A 19,011-nucleotide genomic window follows, 5' to 3' on the forward strand; every position below is an offset into this window, starting at 1 on the left:
GCCCTGGCTCCCTTCCTCACCATCAGAACGCCTAGGCCTTCCTCAAGGCCAGTTCAGTACCTCCCTAGCCCAGCCAGCAGTGTTTTTCTTTCTTGGACCTTAAAGTACATGGGGGTGTGCGCCTGTTACAGAATACTTTTACCAAGTTTACTTATTGCCATTTTTCCCATATACAGATGTATTTCTTCTCTTTCCTTGTTTTCTTCTGGAGAACAACATTCCTCCGCATGCTTCGAAGCCTGACACTTACTGGCAGTCAGGCAGTCTTTGAATGAATGAGTGAATGAATGGGTGAATGAGTGACATTGACAATGACAGTGACACTGAGATGGGCGGAAAGAGTCAAGCATGGAGACACACACAGTTCGTATCTTGCAGCTCCTCCCTCCTGACCTTTGCTTATGTGATTACTGGAAGAATGGCCTCTTTGATGAGGAGACCCTCGCCATAACATCTTCCTTAAAAGTATTTGTACACATCCTGTGTACAAATAACCCCAGCTCTGCCATTTGCTAAGCTGCTCAACTGCCCTGGGCTGGAGATGCTAATGATTATCCCCATTTAACAGAAAAGGTCATTAAGCCATAAGAGGTAACTTCTTAAGGTCCCTCAGCTAACCAAGTGGTAGAGCTGGGACACGGATTACGTGGCTACAGCTGCTCTGCCCAGTTGCCCCTCATAGTCTGTTTTAATGATTAAATTGTGTCCAGCAATTGCTGGATGCATAGTAAATGCTAAATGAATAACTTAGTACAGATTATACTTATTATCAGCCCCAAACTTTGCCCACGGTACAGGACCTTGGGACTTGGCTACATTGCTCCCAAGGCAGGAAGCTCAGGCCTTAGCTTTCAGATTGTCCCCTCCTCTGTGACCTGGTGAATATAGTGTGAAGTTGGTGCAGCCTCCCTCACCGATACAGTGTTTCTTCATCCTGCTTCCATGTGACTCTCAAGAAAATTCATTCCTCAGCCCCCTTGGATCAGAGCTGTGACCAGAAGGAGTGCTTGTAGGGAGACTGAGCGTGGCAGATTTTGCAGAGTGAAGGCTGGGCAGTTTGATGGGTATGTGTCAGTGCTACAGTGACTGGTCTTGGGTGCTGCTTTCTTAGCCCACCTTCCTCTTTGTCCTTTCTTCCTGAACCTGTTACTCTCTGGCCTTTTTCTGAAGTTCTTGACCTGTTCTACTGTCTTGCCCTTCCAACCGGTTTTTCCAGTCTAGAAAGGAAGAAAAGCCACTATAGAAAGCAAAAGGAGGGCAAAGGTGACTTTAGACCTGGGGAGACAGAAGGAAGGGGGAAGCTGCAGAGAACGGGAACTCTAAGAAAGACGTTTAAATGCTGACGTCATCTTTTTAGGCTGCATTTTTTTTTCTTTTGCTAAGCAGTTATTAAGCACCGTGTGCTGAAGCAACTACATGATTCCCCCAGTGTCTTTGTTAGTTCTTTCGTTTAGTTCTCGTAGAATTTAAACCTCTGTCACCCTGATCTTTACGTATTTAAATATTATTTTGATTATATTAATGATGACCCATGTGAACACAACTGATTCTCTTACTTTATGTCCTTTTATATTCTTACTGGAAGGAACCCAGCAAGCAGGAGCCAGTAATTGTCTTTCTTCATTAGGGTCAGTAGTGTTCCCTGATTTATTTATTTATTTATTTTTTTTTTAAGGATATTTTAAGACCTTTGGTGATAGCAGCTAGAATTAGCCAAGGGAGGGTATCAGGAGCAGCAGGATGTGAGAGAGGAAACCATGGAGGGGAGGTGTGCTCAGGAAGGCGAGCTGGAGCTGCCGGGGAGAGAGGGTACCGAGGGCGGAGCAGCGAGGCAGCTGCTGCAGGGGTGGAGGGAACGGGAGACTCCACCAGGAGCGGCTACCTCCTCTCTTTGGGGAGCATTGCTTCTGGAAGCCTCGCGTGGGGCCAGGGTCCATTTTACCTGGGTGGATTTGGAAACATTGAGCTTAGTGGTGGGGCACTGCCTCTTCCCAGGGCTGGATGTCGTGGGTGAGCTATTGCAGCACACACTTCACATTGGTCAACCCCAAACAGAGACTGGGAGGAGCCCCTTACAACACCTGTAGTTTCCCCGTGGTGCAAGATCACTCCTGAAACCGAAGGCTGGCTGCAGAAACATGGGGCCAGCAGGTTGTAGTTCATGGTGCTGCTGAAATACATCATCTGCTTAAAGAGTCTGGGCCCAGTAAGGTAGGCTTGTTGGCTTCTGAAGTGTGAACCTTGATGAACACTTAATTTTTAAACAAGGTAAAAAAAAAATAGAGCCCCTTCTTTAGGAGTTACACATGCATATTAATCCAAACAATGTGTTAGTAACTGTGGTCAAATTTCTGATTGAAATTGAAGTTCTTTTATTGGTGGTAAATTGATCAGCCACTTTATCATCAGCTCTGTTCTCTCTCTTCCCCCCTTCCCCATTTCTTGTTTTAGTTGCTGATATGTGTTCAAGATGAGTGGGATTGGAGAAAACACCTCTGACCCATCCAGGGCAGAGACAAGAAAGCGCAAGGAATGTCCTGACCAGCTTGGACCCAGGTTAGAACTTGCAGAGAAACGGAATCAATATTCCCCATGAAAGTCACATGCGTGCAGCATTGACTTGACACCCCCTTTCCACCCTACCCGCCGGTCAAAATACTGTGTTCAGTTAAATCTTGAATCTGTATTATTTGGCTTACATTTTGGTTATGCTGATTGGTTGCAGATTTTACTATTCTTTACAAGAAGACGAAAGCTTCATGCTGCTTCTGATGTCACCTGTGTACTTGACTGTTAAAGCAAGCTTATTATATGATTTTGAGTCTTCCACATTTTTTCTGTTAGATCACAAGACATGTTAAAGATAAGAAGATCCCATAGCAGAAGTTGCTGTTAATTTTACACTGTTTTATTTTTATTTATTTTTTTTGAGTTGGTGACAAAGATTGTGGGTCTTCAGTGAGTAAAACAAATAATTTAAAGCAAGTTCCATGTCATATATTATAGATGGAAGTGTGAGTTGCTCTGATCTCCATGCAGGGTAATTTAGCATGGTCTAGTAAAATTATAAATGTGTATCCTCTTTGAACTACAATCCACTACTAGGAATTTCCCAGAGTATGCTTTCACACTGGCAAAATGATAGACACTGAAGTTACTTATTACAGCATTGTTTAATAATTGCAGAAGATTAGGGAGAACTTAAGTGTCTGTAGGGAACTATTTAAACAGCTATGATACCTCCATAATCTGGAATGCAATACAGCAATGAAAAAGAGTGAAGATGCTTAATGGATTGATATAAAAAGAATCTCTTAAGAACATTGTTACAGAGAAAAATAAGTTGTGAAACAGGAGTATTGAGTACTACCCTTTGTATAAACCACCCCTTCGTATAAACCATTTTTTTTAGGATAATGAAGAAACACTTAAGAGTTGTTAACCCATTTTGGGGGATCAGAACTAGTCTAATAGGGAACAAAGGTAGAATAGAGACTTCAATCTTTTGGTTACTTAAATCATGTAAATGATGTAAAAAGTTCACTAGGGGCACCTGGGTGGCTCAGTGGGTTAAAGCCTCTGCCTTTGGCTCAGGTCGTGATCCCGGGGTCCTGGGATTGAGCCCCGCATCGGGCTCTCTGCTTAGCGGAGAGCCTGCTTCCTCCTCTCTCTCTCTCTCTATGCCCACCTCTCTGCCTATTTGTGATCTCTGTCAAATAAATAAATAAAATCTTTTAAAAATAAATAAATAAATAAAATAAAATAAAATAAAAAGTTCAGTAAAAGCAGCAACTTCTCTTAAATAGCCAAAAGATCAGCTGGAGAAGAACAGGGCAGAGGACTAGGAAAAGTCATTAAGACAGGAAGAGAGGGAGAAAGAGCAAAAATATTTTATGTTCCCTTTTCCCCTTTTCCTGCCAAACAGAACAAGTCTATTAAATTGCTGCTGAGCACATCCCAGCCCCCAACCCTCGGGTGCAGTATGTGGCCTCTACCTCCTGGCTGTCCACAGCCATCTGTCTGGCAAACTGCCTTTAATGCCCGGAAGTCCACTCAAGGAGGCAGTTTGATAAAATGAAGACCATTTTGACGGAGGCAGTTCTCCTGTGTCTCGCTGCCCTGGCACCCTGGTGCCCTGGTGCCGGGTGCGGAGCCTCCCGACCCCCTCCCCAGCGCTCTCAGGTCTTTGTACCACAGTTCCCCTTTCTCACCTATTTGTCATGTGTTCATCCATCTTATGGTGAGAGGGAGCTGAAGAAAAGTTGAGGGGGGCTAAGGGGTCCGGGGGGGAACTTGTCTCCTCCAGGTATCCCAGCCATTCCCTGCCATTCCCTGTACCTACTGAAGGAGAAGCTAGGAATAAAAATGAGATGTCAAAAAAACAAATTCTGGTCCCGTCTCTACCAGTAACTCACTGGGTAATCTTGGACAAGTTGTGTAACCACTGTGAAATGGAGAAATTGTCTTCTATCTCCGCTTTATTAGTTGGTGAAAATAAAGCTGATACTTGGAGGCAAGTATTACAGACTACAAATTCTTATTAATTGATATTATATATATTAAAAATACAGAAAGCTGCTACACGAAGCAACTTGCATTTCTTTTTTTTTTTTTAAGATTTTATTTATTTATTTGACAGAGAGAGATCATAAGTAGGCAGAGAGGCAGGCAGAGAGAGAGAGGAGGAAGCAGGCTCTCTGCTGAGCAAAGAGCCCGATGCGGGGCTCCATCCCAGGACCCTGAGATCATGACCTGAGCCGAAGGCAGCGGCTTAACCCACTGAGCCACCCAGGCACCCCCAACTTACATTTCTTATTTATTGTATAGTTTGAATGGCATTTAGTGGGCCCTCTACTAAAAAACAAAACAAACAAACAAAAAAAAACGAGCTGTATGCTGTTATTATCAAAGGGAACTTGTTATTTTGTCAAACTGAAATGAGAAGATCTTGCCAATTTTTATTTTTCCCTCCCTTGCATTAATTTTTTTAAGATTTTATTTATTTATTTGACAGAGAGAGATCACAAGTAGACAGGCAGAGAGAGAGAGAGAGAGAAGAAAGCAGGCTCCCCGCCGAGCAGAGAGCCTGATGCGAAACTTGATCCCAGGACCCTGAGATCACGACCTGAGCCGAAGGCAGCGGCTTAACCCACTGAGCAACCCAGGCGCCCCCCTTGCATTAATTTTTTAATATTTTAGTTGAACTTGGACCATTTGTATATATTTTGTACGTCATTCAACTTGGATAGTTAACAAATACCCTAGGTCAGTTTCACATTTTGTTTCTGACTGTACTGTGGTTTTTTGCATTATCTAAAAATAATTGTTTGGTTTGATAACCAACATCCTAAAGAAGTCTGTGAAATTACGGAGATTTACCAAAAATCCCCACAGTGTATTTATTCCCATTATAACGAGGTTAGGTTCCCTTTCTTCTTTTACTAACCCTAGTAAATTTTTAAAAATTTTATAACATAATCTGCCTTACTTTTCTAAAACTTTTCCTTTGTGTATTCAACAATAAATTTGATGCCTGCCTCTGCCAAGTGTTGTATTAAGCACAGTGATGAGCAAATCATCCTGAGCTTTGTCACTGTGAAGCTTACTGTCCAGTGGAAGACATGATATACATAGAGCAAACAGTCACACAAGTAAATCTATGATCATGTACTGGGATGAGTTTGATTTCAGAAAAAACACGTGTAACACTTAAGGCAAGTTGAGGGTTTTTTTTCCCTCTGCAAAGTACTTCCATGTTTAGGTTAGTAACTTTTGTTTGCTACTTTTATATTAGAACTTGTTTAACATGCTTATGTTGTTTTTTTTTTTTTTTTAATAGTCCCAAGAGGAGCACTGAGAAACGTAATCGTGAACAGGAAAATAAATACATCGAAGAACTTGCAGAGCTGATTTTTGCAAATTTTAATGATATAGACAACTTTAACTTCAAACCTGACAAATGTGCAATCTTAAAAGAAACTGTGAAGCAAATTCGTCAGATCAAAGAACAAGGTAAGAAGCCTGAATTAATCTTTTGGAGAGTTTATCCAGGTTCTGTTTTTTCATATGTGAGAAGTCCCTTCAGAGTCCCTTTAATCCATTTCTTATGTTTAAATTATTGATGAGGAAATGATGTCACAGTGCAGATGAATGCAAGTATCACTTGCAGGGGTTTATAAATAGGCTTTATATAAAATTCAGCAATTCCCTAAAGACAGAGGAGACTGAGGTGAGGCAGGGTGATGTAACTTTTCATCTAGTAAAACTCAATTAGGTGCCCACTGATTCTCCTCCCCTACCTTGGAATTTTCATTGCTGCACAGCAAGGGTCTGTCATAATTTGCAAGTGAGGAGCCAACTAAAGATGGAAACCAGAAGTAAGGAAGTGAGCCACCTCCTGTCTCAGCTAGTCAGCATATTTGATTAAGTCTCAGCCTCAACTGGCCATGCCGCTAGATTAGAATTTCATATCCTGAATGACAAGAGATTTGAAAGGCTCAAGCCTCTAGTCAAAATTCTTTTGTGAGTTGAAACACAGAACATGACAGCTTTCTTCCTGGAGTTTTGTTTTGTTTTGTTGTTTTTGTTTTTGTTTTTTGAGATAATTTTCTGCCTCTCTTCTTTGAAGAAAAAAAAATTTAAGAAAATAATATTTTAAAAAACATTGGACTTAGTGGTGCCAAAAAAAAAAATCAGTATTAGACAAGTACGAACAGTGTTCTGGGTGCTTAGAGCCAATGTATACTCTTAAAGTATTCACACACTGCTTTCCTTCGGGGCGAGGGAGATTGTGATCTCTTGTAATCTGCTTTTGAATGCATCCTCTCAGTTCATTTTTTTTTTTATCTACCTTTTATGTGATATTCAAAAGAGGCAGATTTTAGAAAAATAATGTCTTTGTGTAGGTATATGACCTAAAACTTCCCATCTGTTATCAAATCTTAGCTGCCTATTTGCATATCATCATAATAGCGTTTTTCATTTTCATACATTTACTATTAAGCTAAGTTTTACATAAAACAGTGTTACAAATGTAGTTCTGCCTTCTAAGAACTTAAAAATACATGCCTAAGGTACACAACACAGTTTCTAATACAAGCCCACTCTGAAAATCAGTCTTTATTTCCTGGTTTCGCCACCAAAGTTCTATTACTCGGCAGTCACCATTCCATGAGTTTCTGCTCTCAGTTCCTGCCTCGGTCTCCCTTCATCTCTTTCTTCTTCCCTCTTTTCCCTTTGAGATCCAAAACTCAGTTATCAAAACTCAGTTTAATCTCCATTTTATATCTTCTCCATTTTGGGGGCAGACCAGCAAAGAATAGAATAATATTCTAACAGCTCTTAGGAGAAATAATTGGTTAAAGTTTCATAGTACTTGGAAATTGCTGTTTCTCTCATTGCTGAGATTATGGTGGAGAAGCAAGCTGCTTGCTTCAGGCTTCTAGAGATTTTGAAAGATACAATTTTGTGAACATTGCATGTTAGGCAGTGCTTTTGCACTTTAAAACACTTATGTATTTTTTTACTATCGAGGTCTTGCACAAGGTTTTAAAAGTTTTGCAAAACCTTGGTAATTCCCCCTTGCAACCATAAAACATGTTAAGATGTGCCACGCTGGGACTCTGCCATACTTTTACTGTAGGTTTAATCATCAGGCTGCATACCACAACCACCCAAGAAGCAGAAGCAATAAACACCCTGTCATGTCTTATTCTTATAATGTTCCTATTAATTTGCAGAGTAATGGGTTTTGAAAGGGGAAGCAGAAATTAAAAACCAAATGAAAAACACAGATGCACTTTCATGTTCTAATCTAATATTTTAAAAGTATTTTTTGTGTAACAAATTGTTTTTTTAAAAACAGCAGGACTTCAGAATCAAATCAGACAGAAGCTAGCTATGAATCCTGGGTCTGCCACTTACGAGCTCTTTGAACCTAGGCAAATTATTTTCTCTCTCTCAAACTCCCATTTCCTCATACAGAATTTAGCAGTCATAATATTGAGGTTGTGCGGTTGTTGAAATTATGAGCTATGTAAATGTACTCAGCCAATACATGTCAGCGTGAAGGCTTGGTAGGTATTCAGTAAATATCTTTTTCTTTCCTTTTTTTTTTTTTTTAAAAGATTTTATTTATTCATTTGACAGAGAGAGATCACAAGTAGGCAGAGAGGCAGGCAGAGAGAGAGGAAGGGAAGCAGGCTCCCTGCTGAGCAGAGAGCCCGATGCGGGACTTGATCCCAGGACCCTGAGATCACGACCTGAGCTGAAGGCAGTGGCTTTAACCCACTGAGCCATCCAGGTGCCCCATATTCAGTAAATATCTTTTTCATACTAAGCAGAAAGTAGCCTTCTTTCCCTTACCTATGCTAGGGTCTTCAGCGAGCTCTTACTTCAGATGGAGAATGGGAGATAAAAACCGTGGGAAAGTGGGTTATGAATATCCTTTCCTGTAGGGTCGTTGGAAGAAGGTACGGTTCTGAGGCCAGAGAATTCTGCGTAGCCTTTGCAGACCCTTCCGCTGCCAGCTGAAGTTCAAGAGCAGCACAGAAGTCAGACCCAAGCCCTTCTCTCTCGTTCTTCTTGCCCAACAGATCAACAGATCCCCCTTTCGATCGGTATAAATTAAGTCCAGCCATCATCTTTCCAGTGTTTCCAAACTTCATTTTTTCAGTCGCAGGTCTCAGATTGAGTAAAACCTTAATTGTGCTAGAGCAGTTCAGCTGGATTGCTTGAGGATACCCACTAAAGAATACACCTGGGGTGGGGGGCGGGGGTGGAATCCACCTCAGGAAAGCCGGGCTCATATTGAAGGCGCCAGCCCGTGTCAGAATCTCAGGGAGCTGAGCCAGGCATGCAGGGCTTTTCCTCAGTCATCAGCTGCCCCTTGAGTTCCCATCCACTTTGTAAATAGAGAGGAGAAAAGGTATTTTAAAGTGACCGAAATGATGGGACTTTGGTGGGAGAATTGCCAGCTATTGAAGTACGTCAGCCTTCTCCTGTGTAAGCGTGTTATGAGACCCATGCCTGACAGACCCCAGCCCCCCAACAGCACGTGCACTGTGTGGACCCCGCGGCAGCAGAGCAGATACACATCCTGTGGACTCAGGCCCTTACACCAGGTTTGTGATATGGAGGTGTTGATGTTTTGAGACGATGCTGATAATGTTTAAAACTTCTGGCTCCTATAACTTAACGATAATAGTTCATGAATAGTGAATAACCTTTTTTCGTAATTGGGGAGGCTAATATTGCTTCTGTTCCACAGAAGAGGAATAACTAGTATGAAAAATACAGATGATTTAATTTGGAATTACTAGTCCAACTTCACACTCCTTAGCTGGAAACTCCATAAAAATTTCTGTGGAAAATACCTAGTAGTAATTCCTGTGCTCTTAAAAAATAAGCGCCTAAGCCTGGGTGGCTCAGGTGGTTAAGCGTCTGCCTTCCACTTAGGTCATGATCCAGGGTTCTGTGATAAGAGTCCGGCATGCGAATCCCTGCTCAGTGGGGAGTCTGCTTCTCCCCCTGTCCTTCTCCTAACCCCTGCTTGTGATCCCTCGCTCTCAAATAAATAAAACCTTAAAAAAAAAAAAAAGAATGAAAGAGAAAAAAAGTAACAGGCTACATAAAAGACCATTCTGGTTTCTCATTGTGATTACTCTAATGACACAGTTTTGATTTCAGTGCCATTTGGAGAACATTGGGATCCCAGATTGCTTTGTACTTATGAATTTCCCCTATAGAAAATAACATTTAAAAAAGTATTTTAAAAGAAGGTGAGGTCCTGTGGTATGCTGGAATCACTCATATCAACCAATGAAAGCCAGTTTTTCAGTTTCAAGAATTTTTAAAGCCAAATGATGAGCACAGCCATTGTTGAAAATTATACAGACTTAAAAAAATTACATAGACTTACAATTAAATTATATTTTAAAAAGCCAAGGAAGACTTAAATTTATCATTTTCTAATTCTTCTACTGCATTTTGCTGTTATCTATGCACTAGAGGCTCATGGCAACTTGAATCACCTACATGATAGAAATACTATGAAGTGGTGGCCACTCTGCATCTCTTCCTAAGTCCACCTTCAATAATGTCACTGTGGCTGATTGCAAATACAGTCTTGACACCCTGGAAATCAAGGCTTGATTTATTGTTTCTTGGCTGTCATTTTAGACTTAAAAAGTAAGGGAGATTTTGGGGGGGGAAATTATGGAGAAAATGTTAATTACCTTCTGACATTTTTTTTTTTTAAGATTGATTTATTTATTTATTTATTTGATAAGAGAGAGAGAGAAAGAGAAAGAGAGAGCATGAGAGGGGAGAAGGTCAGAGGGAGAAGCAGACTCCCCATGGAGCTGGGAGCCCAATGTGGTGCTCGATCCCAGGACTCCGGGATCATGACCTGAGCCGAAGGCAGTTGCTTAATCAACTGAGCCACCCAGGTGCCCCCCATCTGACATTTTTTTAATCAACTGACATTTTAACATTAAGTAGCCATTATGTGCATATACAAAAGATAATATCCAGTTCAGCAAAAAAAAAAAAGTCACTTGCAATTGACAATTGCATTTCTGCACACAGCATCTTCATACATTTTCATTATTTCATTTTTGTCTTGTTAACTTAAATGAAAATTTTAACCAATATTCATATTGGAACTGTTTTTTATCCGTGGTAATCAAAGATTGGTTGCAACCCAAGAATTTGGCAAAAATTCATGGAAGCATTCTGTAAGAATCAGTTGGCTATGTAGAATTGACAGTAAAGGAGTATTGTATTATCATTATACATTATATGCTGTACATCCTTTATACGAGTAAAATTTGTAGTAAATATCATGATGCTTACTATTTTTCCCCCAGAGAGCTGGGTTTTTAAATATTTCCCAGTATACCACTTGTAGCCATGGAGGTGGGAAGGTTGGATTATAAATGTAGGTGAATCAGATTCATAATCTAATGAGATTATTAAGAATTCAAGAAAATAGTCATGGAAACAATCTAATCTTAGCCTATAAAAGTTCATATGGAGCCTATTAAAAATACGTTTTCCTTTCCTATTCTTTTTTTCCCATCTTAAATGCATGAAGTTCTTCCAGTGGAAATTGTCATTCAAGCTGAAGCCTGAGCTTGAGCTAATAGCTGTCATGAAGCAAAGTAAGCAGAAGGGCTCTGATTATCAGATGTCTTTCAGGGATCATATTTCTATAAATCAGGCTTTTGGGGAGATGCTCCTAGGCCTTGGTTAGGTAGCATGTGATGAAACCTTAGGGTGTTGATGGCAGAGGCAGGTTAGGAAACTCCGCCTCTCTTGGGCATGCACTTGTAGATAATAATCCGTGTAATAATCTCTTTAAGATCATAAGCTTTATGATCTAAAATGAACACAGTCTCTCTTCTCCCCAGTTGTATGACCACATGCAAGTTTCTTAACATCTTTGGGTTTTAACTTCCTAGTCTGTAAAAGGAGGGTAAGTTCTTGTGAAGCATATGCTCAATAATGTTTATTTAGGACTTAATCTAGTCCTTGGCACATACTTACTAAACAGTAGTTATTACTCTTATTATTGCCTCTGACATCTGTACTTGGAATCATCATCCAAGAAGATCTAGGTTTCCTCCCTGAGGACTTCAGGACTGGGGACTCACTACTGAAACTAGATTTTGGATTCTTTGTTACAATTTTAAGCCTTAATGTTCTCATAGTGTTGATTCTTTTTACTTTTCATGTAGAAGTAAGTAAATAAAAACTATCCAATTACGCAGTCAAACAAAAAATACACATAACAGATATGTTGGTGTGACTACATCTGGATCCCTCCCTCTGACTCTGTTGCTCCTGCTGGACCTTTCTGGTACCTGCTTGTCCCTGTTACCCAAGTGGCATTTTCAAGAATCTTGCTTTAAGGAGAACTAAAGAGGGCAGAGTCCTGACAGTTTTTATCTCATCTGTATTTACTTCAATGCAGGAATGAATCTGACTGGCCTTAGTTTTCTCTTGAAGACCTGAAACTGTTACATGTTTCCATATATCCAGTAATAAATCAGACTTTATTTCATTGATAATATAGTCAATGATTGGCATTATGTTCTTGGCATTGCAATTTTTAATAAAGATACTTTTCTAATGATGTATAAATTCACTTTCATAGTTTTATGTGAATTAATGGCTCATATTATTAATGAAATCCTTCAAATTAGCAAGCGGGGGTAGAATGCCTGCTGTCATTTCTTCTTAGGATCCCCCCCCCCACTTTTTCCTAAGTATATGGAAGGGGTTATTTTGTTTATTTAACAGCTTTCAAATGGGGAGGATTTAAGTAATTTAACGTACCCTAATGCTTTAGGATTTCAGCAGTTTATGACATGAGCTGTGATTTCAAGACTTAAACTAGCTTCCATACTCTACAGAATGTAGACCTCCTTTCTCTTCTTGATCATCTACTGGTATGGAAAGAAGTTAATTCTGAGGGGTACCTGGGTGGCTTAGTCCGATAAACGTCTGCCTTTGGCTCGGGTCATGATCCCAGGACCACCTGGGATTGAGCCCCACATCGGGCTCCTTGCTCTTCAGGGAGTCTGCTTCTCCCTCAGCCCCTCCTCCACTCGTTCTCTCAGTCTCTCCCAAATAAATAATCTTTTTTTTTTTTTTAAAGGAAAGTAATTCTGACACTGCACTGCGTGTGTTGATTTCATTCAAAAGCAAGCATCATTTGGTAAATGTTTTATTGAGTAAATCCTATATGCAAGACATACTGTTCTTCACTAGGTGGGAATCCAACAATCAGTCAGTAACGTGATTGTTTTCCTTGGAACTTTCACTCATTTGGAGGGACATTGGCTTGTAGACAGCTAACTAGGAAACTGTAGAGGACAGTGGAAATAAGAATGATGACAAATGCTGGTGAAAATTGATTGATTGCGGGGAGGGAGCAGGGTGGAGGCAGGTGGAGAGGGAGGGAGAGAGAGAGAGAATATCAGGCTATCTCCACGCTGAATGCAGGGTCTGACGCAGAGCTCAGTCTCATAACCATGAGATTATGACCTGATGCAAAATCAAAAGTTGGACATTCCACCGTCTGAGCCACCCAGGTGCCCCTTTATTTTATTATTTTTAAGTTTCAGTTGTAGTATAGTCAACATACAATATCATATTAGTTTCAGGTGTACAGTGTCACGATTTGACATTATGTATATCACAGATTGCCTCACCATGATAAGTGTAGTTATCATCTTTTACCGTAGAAAGTAAGTGCAGTATTATTGACCATATTCTCTATACTATACTTTTTCATTCCTGTGACTTATTTTATAACTGGAAGTTTGTACCTCTTAATCCCCTTCATCTGCTTCTCCCATCCCCTGTCTCACTTCTCCCCTCTAGTAACCACCAGTTTGTTCTGACTATGTAGAATTGACAGTAAAGAGTATTGTATTATCAAGTGTTTTTACAAGTGTTTCTGGTTTTTTGTTTGTTTTGTTTCTTAGATTGCATATCTATGTGAAATCATATAATGTTTGTCTTTCTCTGTCTGACTTCTTTCACTTAGTATAGTACTCTCTAGATCTGTCCATATTGTTTCAGATGCATAATTTCATTCTTTATTATGGCTGAGTGATACCTGTACATGGTATAAACACACACCCCACATCCTTTTTGTCCATTCATCTATCATTGGGACAGTTGGGTTGCTTTTGTATCTTGGCTGTTATAAATGATGTTGCAGTAAACAGGGGTGCATACAGCTTTTTGAATTAGTGTTTTTATTATTTGGGGGTAAATGTCCAGCAGTAGAATTACTGGATCGTGTGATACTTCTATTTTTCATTTTTTGAAGTACCTCCATACTGTTTCCCTCAATGATTTTACCAATTTACATTACCACCGACAGTGGAAGACTTTTCTCCACATCCTCACCAGCACTTGTTATTTCTTGTCTTTTTGATACTAGTCATCCTGACTGGTGTGAGGTGCTGTTTCACTGTTGTTTTAATTTGCATTTGCCGGATGGTTAGTGATGTTAGGCATCTGTTGTTGTTGTTGAACATCTTTTCATGTGCCTCTCAGCCATCTATATGTCTTCTTGGGAAAAACATCTATTCAGGTCCTCTGCCCATTTTTTAATTGGATTTTGGGGTTTTGGTGTAAAGTTGTATGAGTTCTTTATATATTTTGGATACCAACCTCTTGTCACAATATATCATTTACAAATATCTTCTATCTTCTCCCACCATGAATATTTCCACTGTTCTGATTTTGTAATAATCACAGCAGGCTAACCATTTGCTATAATAAGACCATGCGTGTGTTCCCAGACTTTGTTCTTTCCCTAGGTCTGGTTTTATCAGTGCTGGTGATAAACCAAGTCTGATTTTTTTTTTCCCGATGTCTGATTTACATGATGCATCGTATGTAGGAAATGTCTATGACTGTAGGATTATAATCATCCTTGAGAAATGACAACAAAACAAGTGTAATAACTTTTGAAGATAACCATTGCTAATTTGATGATTTACCAGTTGCCATTAAATGAACTGTAAAACTAAAAACAAAAACAAATACCTTCTCCTATTCAGTAGGTTGCTTTTTTCATTTTGTTGTTGGGTTCTTTCCCTATGCAAAAACTTTTTAGTTTGATGTAGCCCCACCTGTTTATTTCTTGCTTTTGTTGCAGTTGCCTGAAGAGAAAAATCTAAAAATGTGTATTAATAAGACCAGTGTCCGACGGTTTACTGGTTGTGTGTTCTTTCAGGATTTTTATGGTTTCAGGTCTTAAATTTAGGTCTTTAATTCATTTCGAGTTTATTTTTGTATATGGTATAAGCAAGTGGTCCAGTTTCTTCTCTTGCTAGTTGTTCTCTTCTCTTGTTAGTTGTTCAGTTTTCCCCAACACCATTTATTGAAGAGACTGTCTTTTCCCTTTAGATATTCCTGCCTCCTTTGTCATAGATTAATTGACCGTAAAAACATGGACTCTCTATTCTGTTCCACTGATATCTTTGTTTTTGTGCCAGTGCCATACTGTTTTGATTACTATAGCTCAGTAGAATAGTTTGAAATCTGTGGTGGCACTACCTCCAGCTTGTTCCTTCTCAAGATTGCTTTGGCTGTTGAGGGTCCTTTATGCTTCCATGCAAATTTTTTATTTGCTCCAGTTCTGTGAGAAATACTGTTGGTATTTTGGTAGGGATTGCATTGAATCTGTAGACGACTTTCACTACTATGGACATTTTCATATTAATTCTTTTAGTCCATGAGCGTCTTTCCATTCATTTGTGTTATCTTCAGTTTCTTTCATCAATATCTTACAGTTTTCAGAGTATAGGTTTTCACCTCCTTAGTTAAATTTATTCCTACTTCGGTTTTTGTGGGGGGGGGTATGGGGTTTTTGGGTTAATACAGTTGTAAATGGGAAGTTGTCTCAACTTACCTTTCTGCTGGTTCATTATTATTGTATAGAAATGCAACAGAATTATGTAACTTGCCACCTAACTGAATTCATTTTTTAGTTCTGGTGGGTTTTTTGTGGAGTCTTTGAGTTGTTTTTGTTTTTGTTTTTTAATTTTTAAATGAAGATTTTATTTATTTATGTGAGGGAGAGCAGGGGGAGGAGCAGAGGGAGAGGGACAAGCAAGCTCCGCATTGAGCATGGAGCCCATTGTGGGGCTCAGTCTCATGACCCTATGATCAGGACCTGAGCCAAAATCAAGAGTTAAGACACTCAACCAACTGAGGCACTCAGGTGACCCTAGGAAGTAATTAATTTCTTCCTTTCTACCTTCCTTTCTCTTTCTTCCTTCCTTTCCCTTTCCTTCTCCCTTTTTTCCCCCTTCCCTTCCCTTTCCCTCTGAGAGACAGAGAGTGAGGGGAGGGGGAGGTCAGAGGGAGAAGGAGACTCCCCACTGAGCAGGTAGCCTGAGGGCTCTGTCCCAGGACCCCAAATGCAGTCACCCAGGCACCCCCTAGGTGTCTATATATAATATCGTGTCATCTACAAATAGTGACAGTTTTACTTCTTTCTTACCAATTTGGATGTTGTTTTTTTCTCTGCGTGCTGTGACAAGGATTTCCAGTACCACATTGAATAAAAGTGGGCATCTTTGTTTTGTTCCTGGTATTAGAGGAAAAGTTGTCAGCTCTTCACCATTGAATACAAAGCTAGCTGTGGGTTTGTCATGTCATGTGTGACCTTTCTTATTTTGAGGTATGTTCCCTCTATACGCACTTCACTGAGATTTATCATCAGGGGATGTCTAATTTTGTCAATGCTTTTTTTGCATTTATTGACATCATATGATTTCTACCCCTTATTTTGTTAATGCGCTGTATCACATTGGTTGATTTGCAGATCCTGAACCCTTCTTGTATCCCTGGAATAAATCCCACTTAATTGTGGTGAATGATCCTTTTAGTGTATTGTTGAATTTGGTTTGTTGATATTTTGTTGAGGATCTTTACATCAGTGTTTATCAGTGTTTCGTTTTAGTGTCAAGGCAATGCCTGCCTCATAGAATGAATTTGGAAAAATTCAATTTCAATTTTTTTGGAATAGTTTGAGATGAATAGCTTTATTCATTCATCTCAATAAGCTTCCTTATCAGCTGCATAAGGAAGAATGCAGCTGATATTCTTCCTTAAATGTTTGGTTGGATTCACCTGGGAAGTCATCTGATCCTGGACTCTTGTTTATTTGGATTTTTTTTTAATTATTGATTCAATTTTATTTCTTTTCGGATTTTCTGTTTCTTTCTGATTCAGCTTTAGAAGATTGTGTATTTCTAGAAATGGTTCCATATCTTCTAGGCAGTCTAATTTGTGGGAATATAAACTTCTGTATCAGTCTTTTATAATCTTGTGTTTCTCTGCTGTCAGAGGTGACTTATTCTTTTTCGTTTCTGATTTTATTTGAACCCTCTTCCCCCACCCCTCACCCCTTTTTTTATGAGTGTGGCTAAAGGTTGTTACTAATTTTTATCTTTTCAATGAAGCATCTCTTAATTTCATTGCTCTTTTCTATTATTCTTCTAGTCTCTATTTAACTCACTTCCACTTTGAACTTTGAACTTAACAAATTTCTACTTTGTTCTTCTTTTTCTAGTTCCTTTAGGTGTAAGGTTGAAGCATTTACTTGAGATTTTTCTCATTTCTTGAGTTTGGGCTGTATCTCTTAGAACTGCTCTTGCTGCATCCCAAAGTTTTTGAACCATTTTGTTTTCATTTTCCTTGCTCTCAAGGTACTTTTTTTTTCCTCTTTGATTTCTTTGTTGACCCATTTTTTTGTTTAGTAGAATGTTTAGTCTCCACATACTTGCTTTCTTTTTTCTTGTTTCCCCTCCAGTTTTCTTCTTGTAACTGATTTTTAGTTTCTCACCACTATTAGAAAAGATGCTTGATATGACTACAGTCTCCTTAAATTTTTTGACACTTGTTTTGTGACCTAACCCAGTTTGTCCCAGAGAATATTCCGTGTGTACCTGAAAATAATGTATCTTGTGCTGTTTTGGGATGGAGTGTTCTGTGTGTATATATATCTGTCAAGACCATCTGGTCTGAAGTGTCATCCAGAACCACAGTTAACCTGTTGATTTTCTGTCTGGATGATCCATCATTGATGTACCCCTACTCTGATTGTACTCCTGTCAATTTCTTCCTCTCTGCCTGTTAATATTTGTTTTATATTTTTAGGTGTTCCTATGTTGAGTATACAGATACTTAGAATATCTTGTTGAATTGATCATGCCCTTCTTTGTCTCTTGCTACAGTCCTGTTTTTTTTTTTTTTTTTTTAAAGATTTTATTTATTTGACAGACAGAGATCACAAGTAGGCAGAGAGGCAGGCAGAGATAGAGAGGAGGAAGCAGGCTCCCTGCCGAGCAGAGAGCCCGATGCGGGACTCGATCCCAGGACCCTGAGATCATGACCTGAGCCGAAGGCAGCGGCTTAACCCACTGAGCCACCCAGGTTCCCGCTACAGTCCTGTTTTAAAGTCTGTTTTGTCTGATATAAATATTGCTACCTCAATTTTTTCTTTTTTGCTTCCATTTGCGTGGGATATCTTTTTCTGTCCTTTCGCTTTCAGTCTACATGTGTCTTTAGGTGTGAAGTGAGTCTCTTGTAGGCAACATAGAGATGGATTTTATTTTTTAATCCACTTAGTCACTCTAGGTCTTTTTGATTGGAGCATTTAGTCCATTTAAAGTGATTATTGGGGCACCTGGGTGGCTCAGTGAGTTAAAGCCTCTGCCTTCGGCTCAGGTCATGATCTCAGGGTCCTGGGATTGAGTCCCGCATCGGGCTCTCTGCTTGGCAGGGAATCTGCTTCCCTTCCTCTCTCTCTGCCTGCCTCTCTGCCTACCTGTGATCTCTGCCTGTCAAATAAATAAATAAAATCTTTAAAAAAAAATAAAGTGATTATTGATAGGTATGCGCTTATTGCCGTCATATGAATTGTTTCTTTGTTGTTTTTGTAGTTCTTCTTTGTTCCTTTCTTCTTCTAGAAAAGTGAGGTTATAGTAGGTGACATAGTTACGGTTGAGCAAAGAGGCCATCCAAACAGGAAGCAGAGGAACCTGAGCAAAGACACAGGAGGTCTCAAAGCGTATACTGGGTGTGAAGTCAGACTATTAACCTACAGGATAGGATATTTTGGAGCATTTGGTTGATTTTGAGGCTGAAAAGGGCAGGTGAGAGCGAGGTGGGACAGTAGGTAAAGTACTGAAGCAATATTAAAATTTGGAAAAGGAGACAGAAAATGAGACTCTTAGCAGTCTTTATTAGAGTTGACTTAAAGTTGTCCACCATGGTCTCTAGATTCTAGAAATACTAGAAATGGGAAATTTATTTTTAAGATTTTATTTATTTATTTGAAAGAGAGAGAGAATGAGATAGCATGAGTGGAGAAAGGTCAGCGGGAGAAGCAGACTCCCTGCCAAGTAGGGAGCCCAATGTGGGACTCGATTCGGGGACTCCAGGATGATGACCCTAGCCGAAGGCAGTTGCTTAACC

The 19,011-nt window shown here is 39.6% G+C and overlaps 1 protein-coding gene and 1 non-coding gene across 8 annotated transcripts in view; both read left to right on the forward strand.

Annotated features, from left to right (window-relative positions):
- NCOA2 (nuclear receptor coactivator 2) overlaps window positions 1–19,011 on the forward strand; it is a 303,163-nt gene that overhangs the window by 192,827 nt on the left and 91,325 nt on the right. For 6 of the 7 annotated variants that reach the window (XM_045063213.1, XM_045063214.1, XM_045063208.1 and 3 more), the window contains 2 exons: window positions 2,452–2,556; window positions 5,840–6,012. In XM_045063213.1, the coding sequence (XP_044919148.1) occupies window positions 2,471–2,556; window positions 5,840–6,012 (259 nt within the window). In that variant the 5' untranslated portion in view covers window positions 2,452–2,470. Of the gene's footprint in view, window positions 1–798; window positions 1,065–2,451; window positions 2,557–5,839; window positions 6,013–19,011 lie in introns of those variants that run through there. The other variant, XM_045063212.1, reaches the window with a different exon arrangement.
- LOC123387212 lies at window positions 14,237–14,368 on the forward strand. The gene has a single exon (XR_006601535.1). It is a non-coding gene; the product is annotated as a small nucleolar RNA SNORA72 (small nucleolar RNA).

Source organism: Mustela putorius, unplaced genomic scaffold (genome assembly GCF_011764305.1).
Source record: "Mustela putorius furo isolate JIRA1106 unplaced genomic scaffold, ASM1176430v1.1 tig00003846_pilon_pilon_pilon, whole genome shotgun sequence".
Taxonomy (NCBI): domain Eukaryota; kingdom Metazoa; phylum Chordata; class Mammalia; order Carnivora; family Mustelidae; genus Mustela; species Mustela putorius.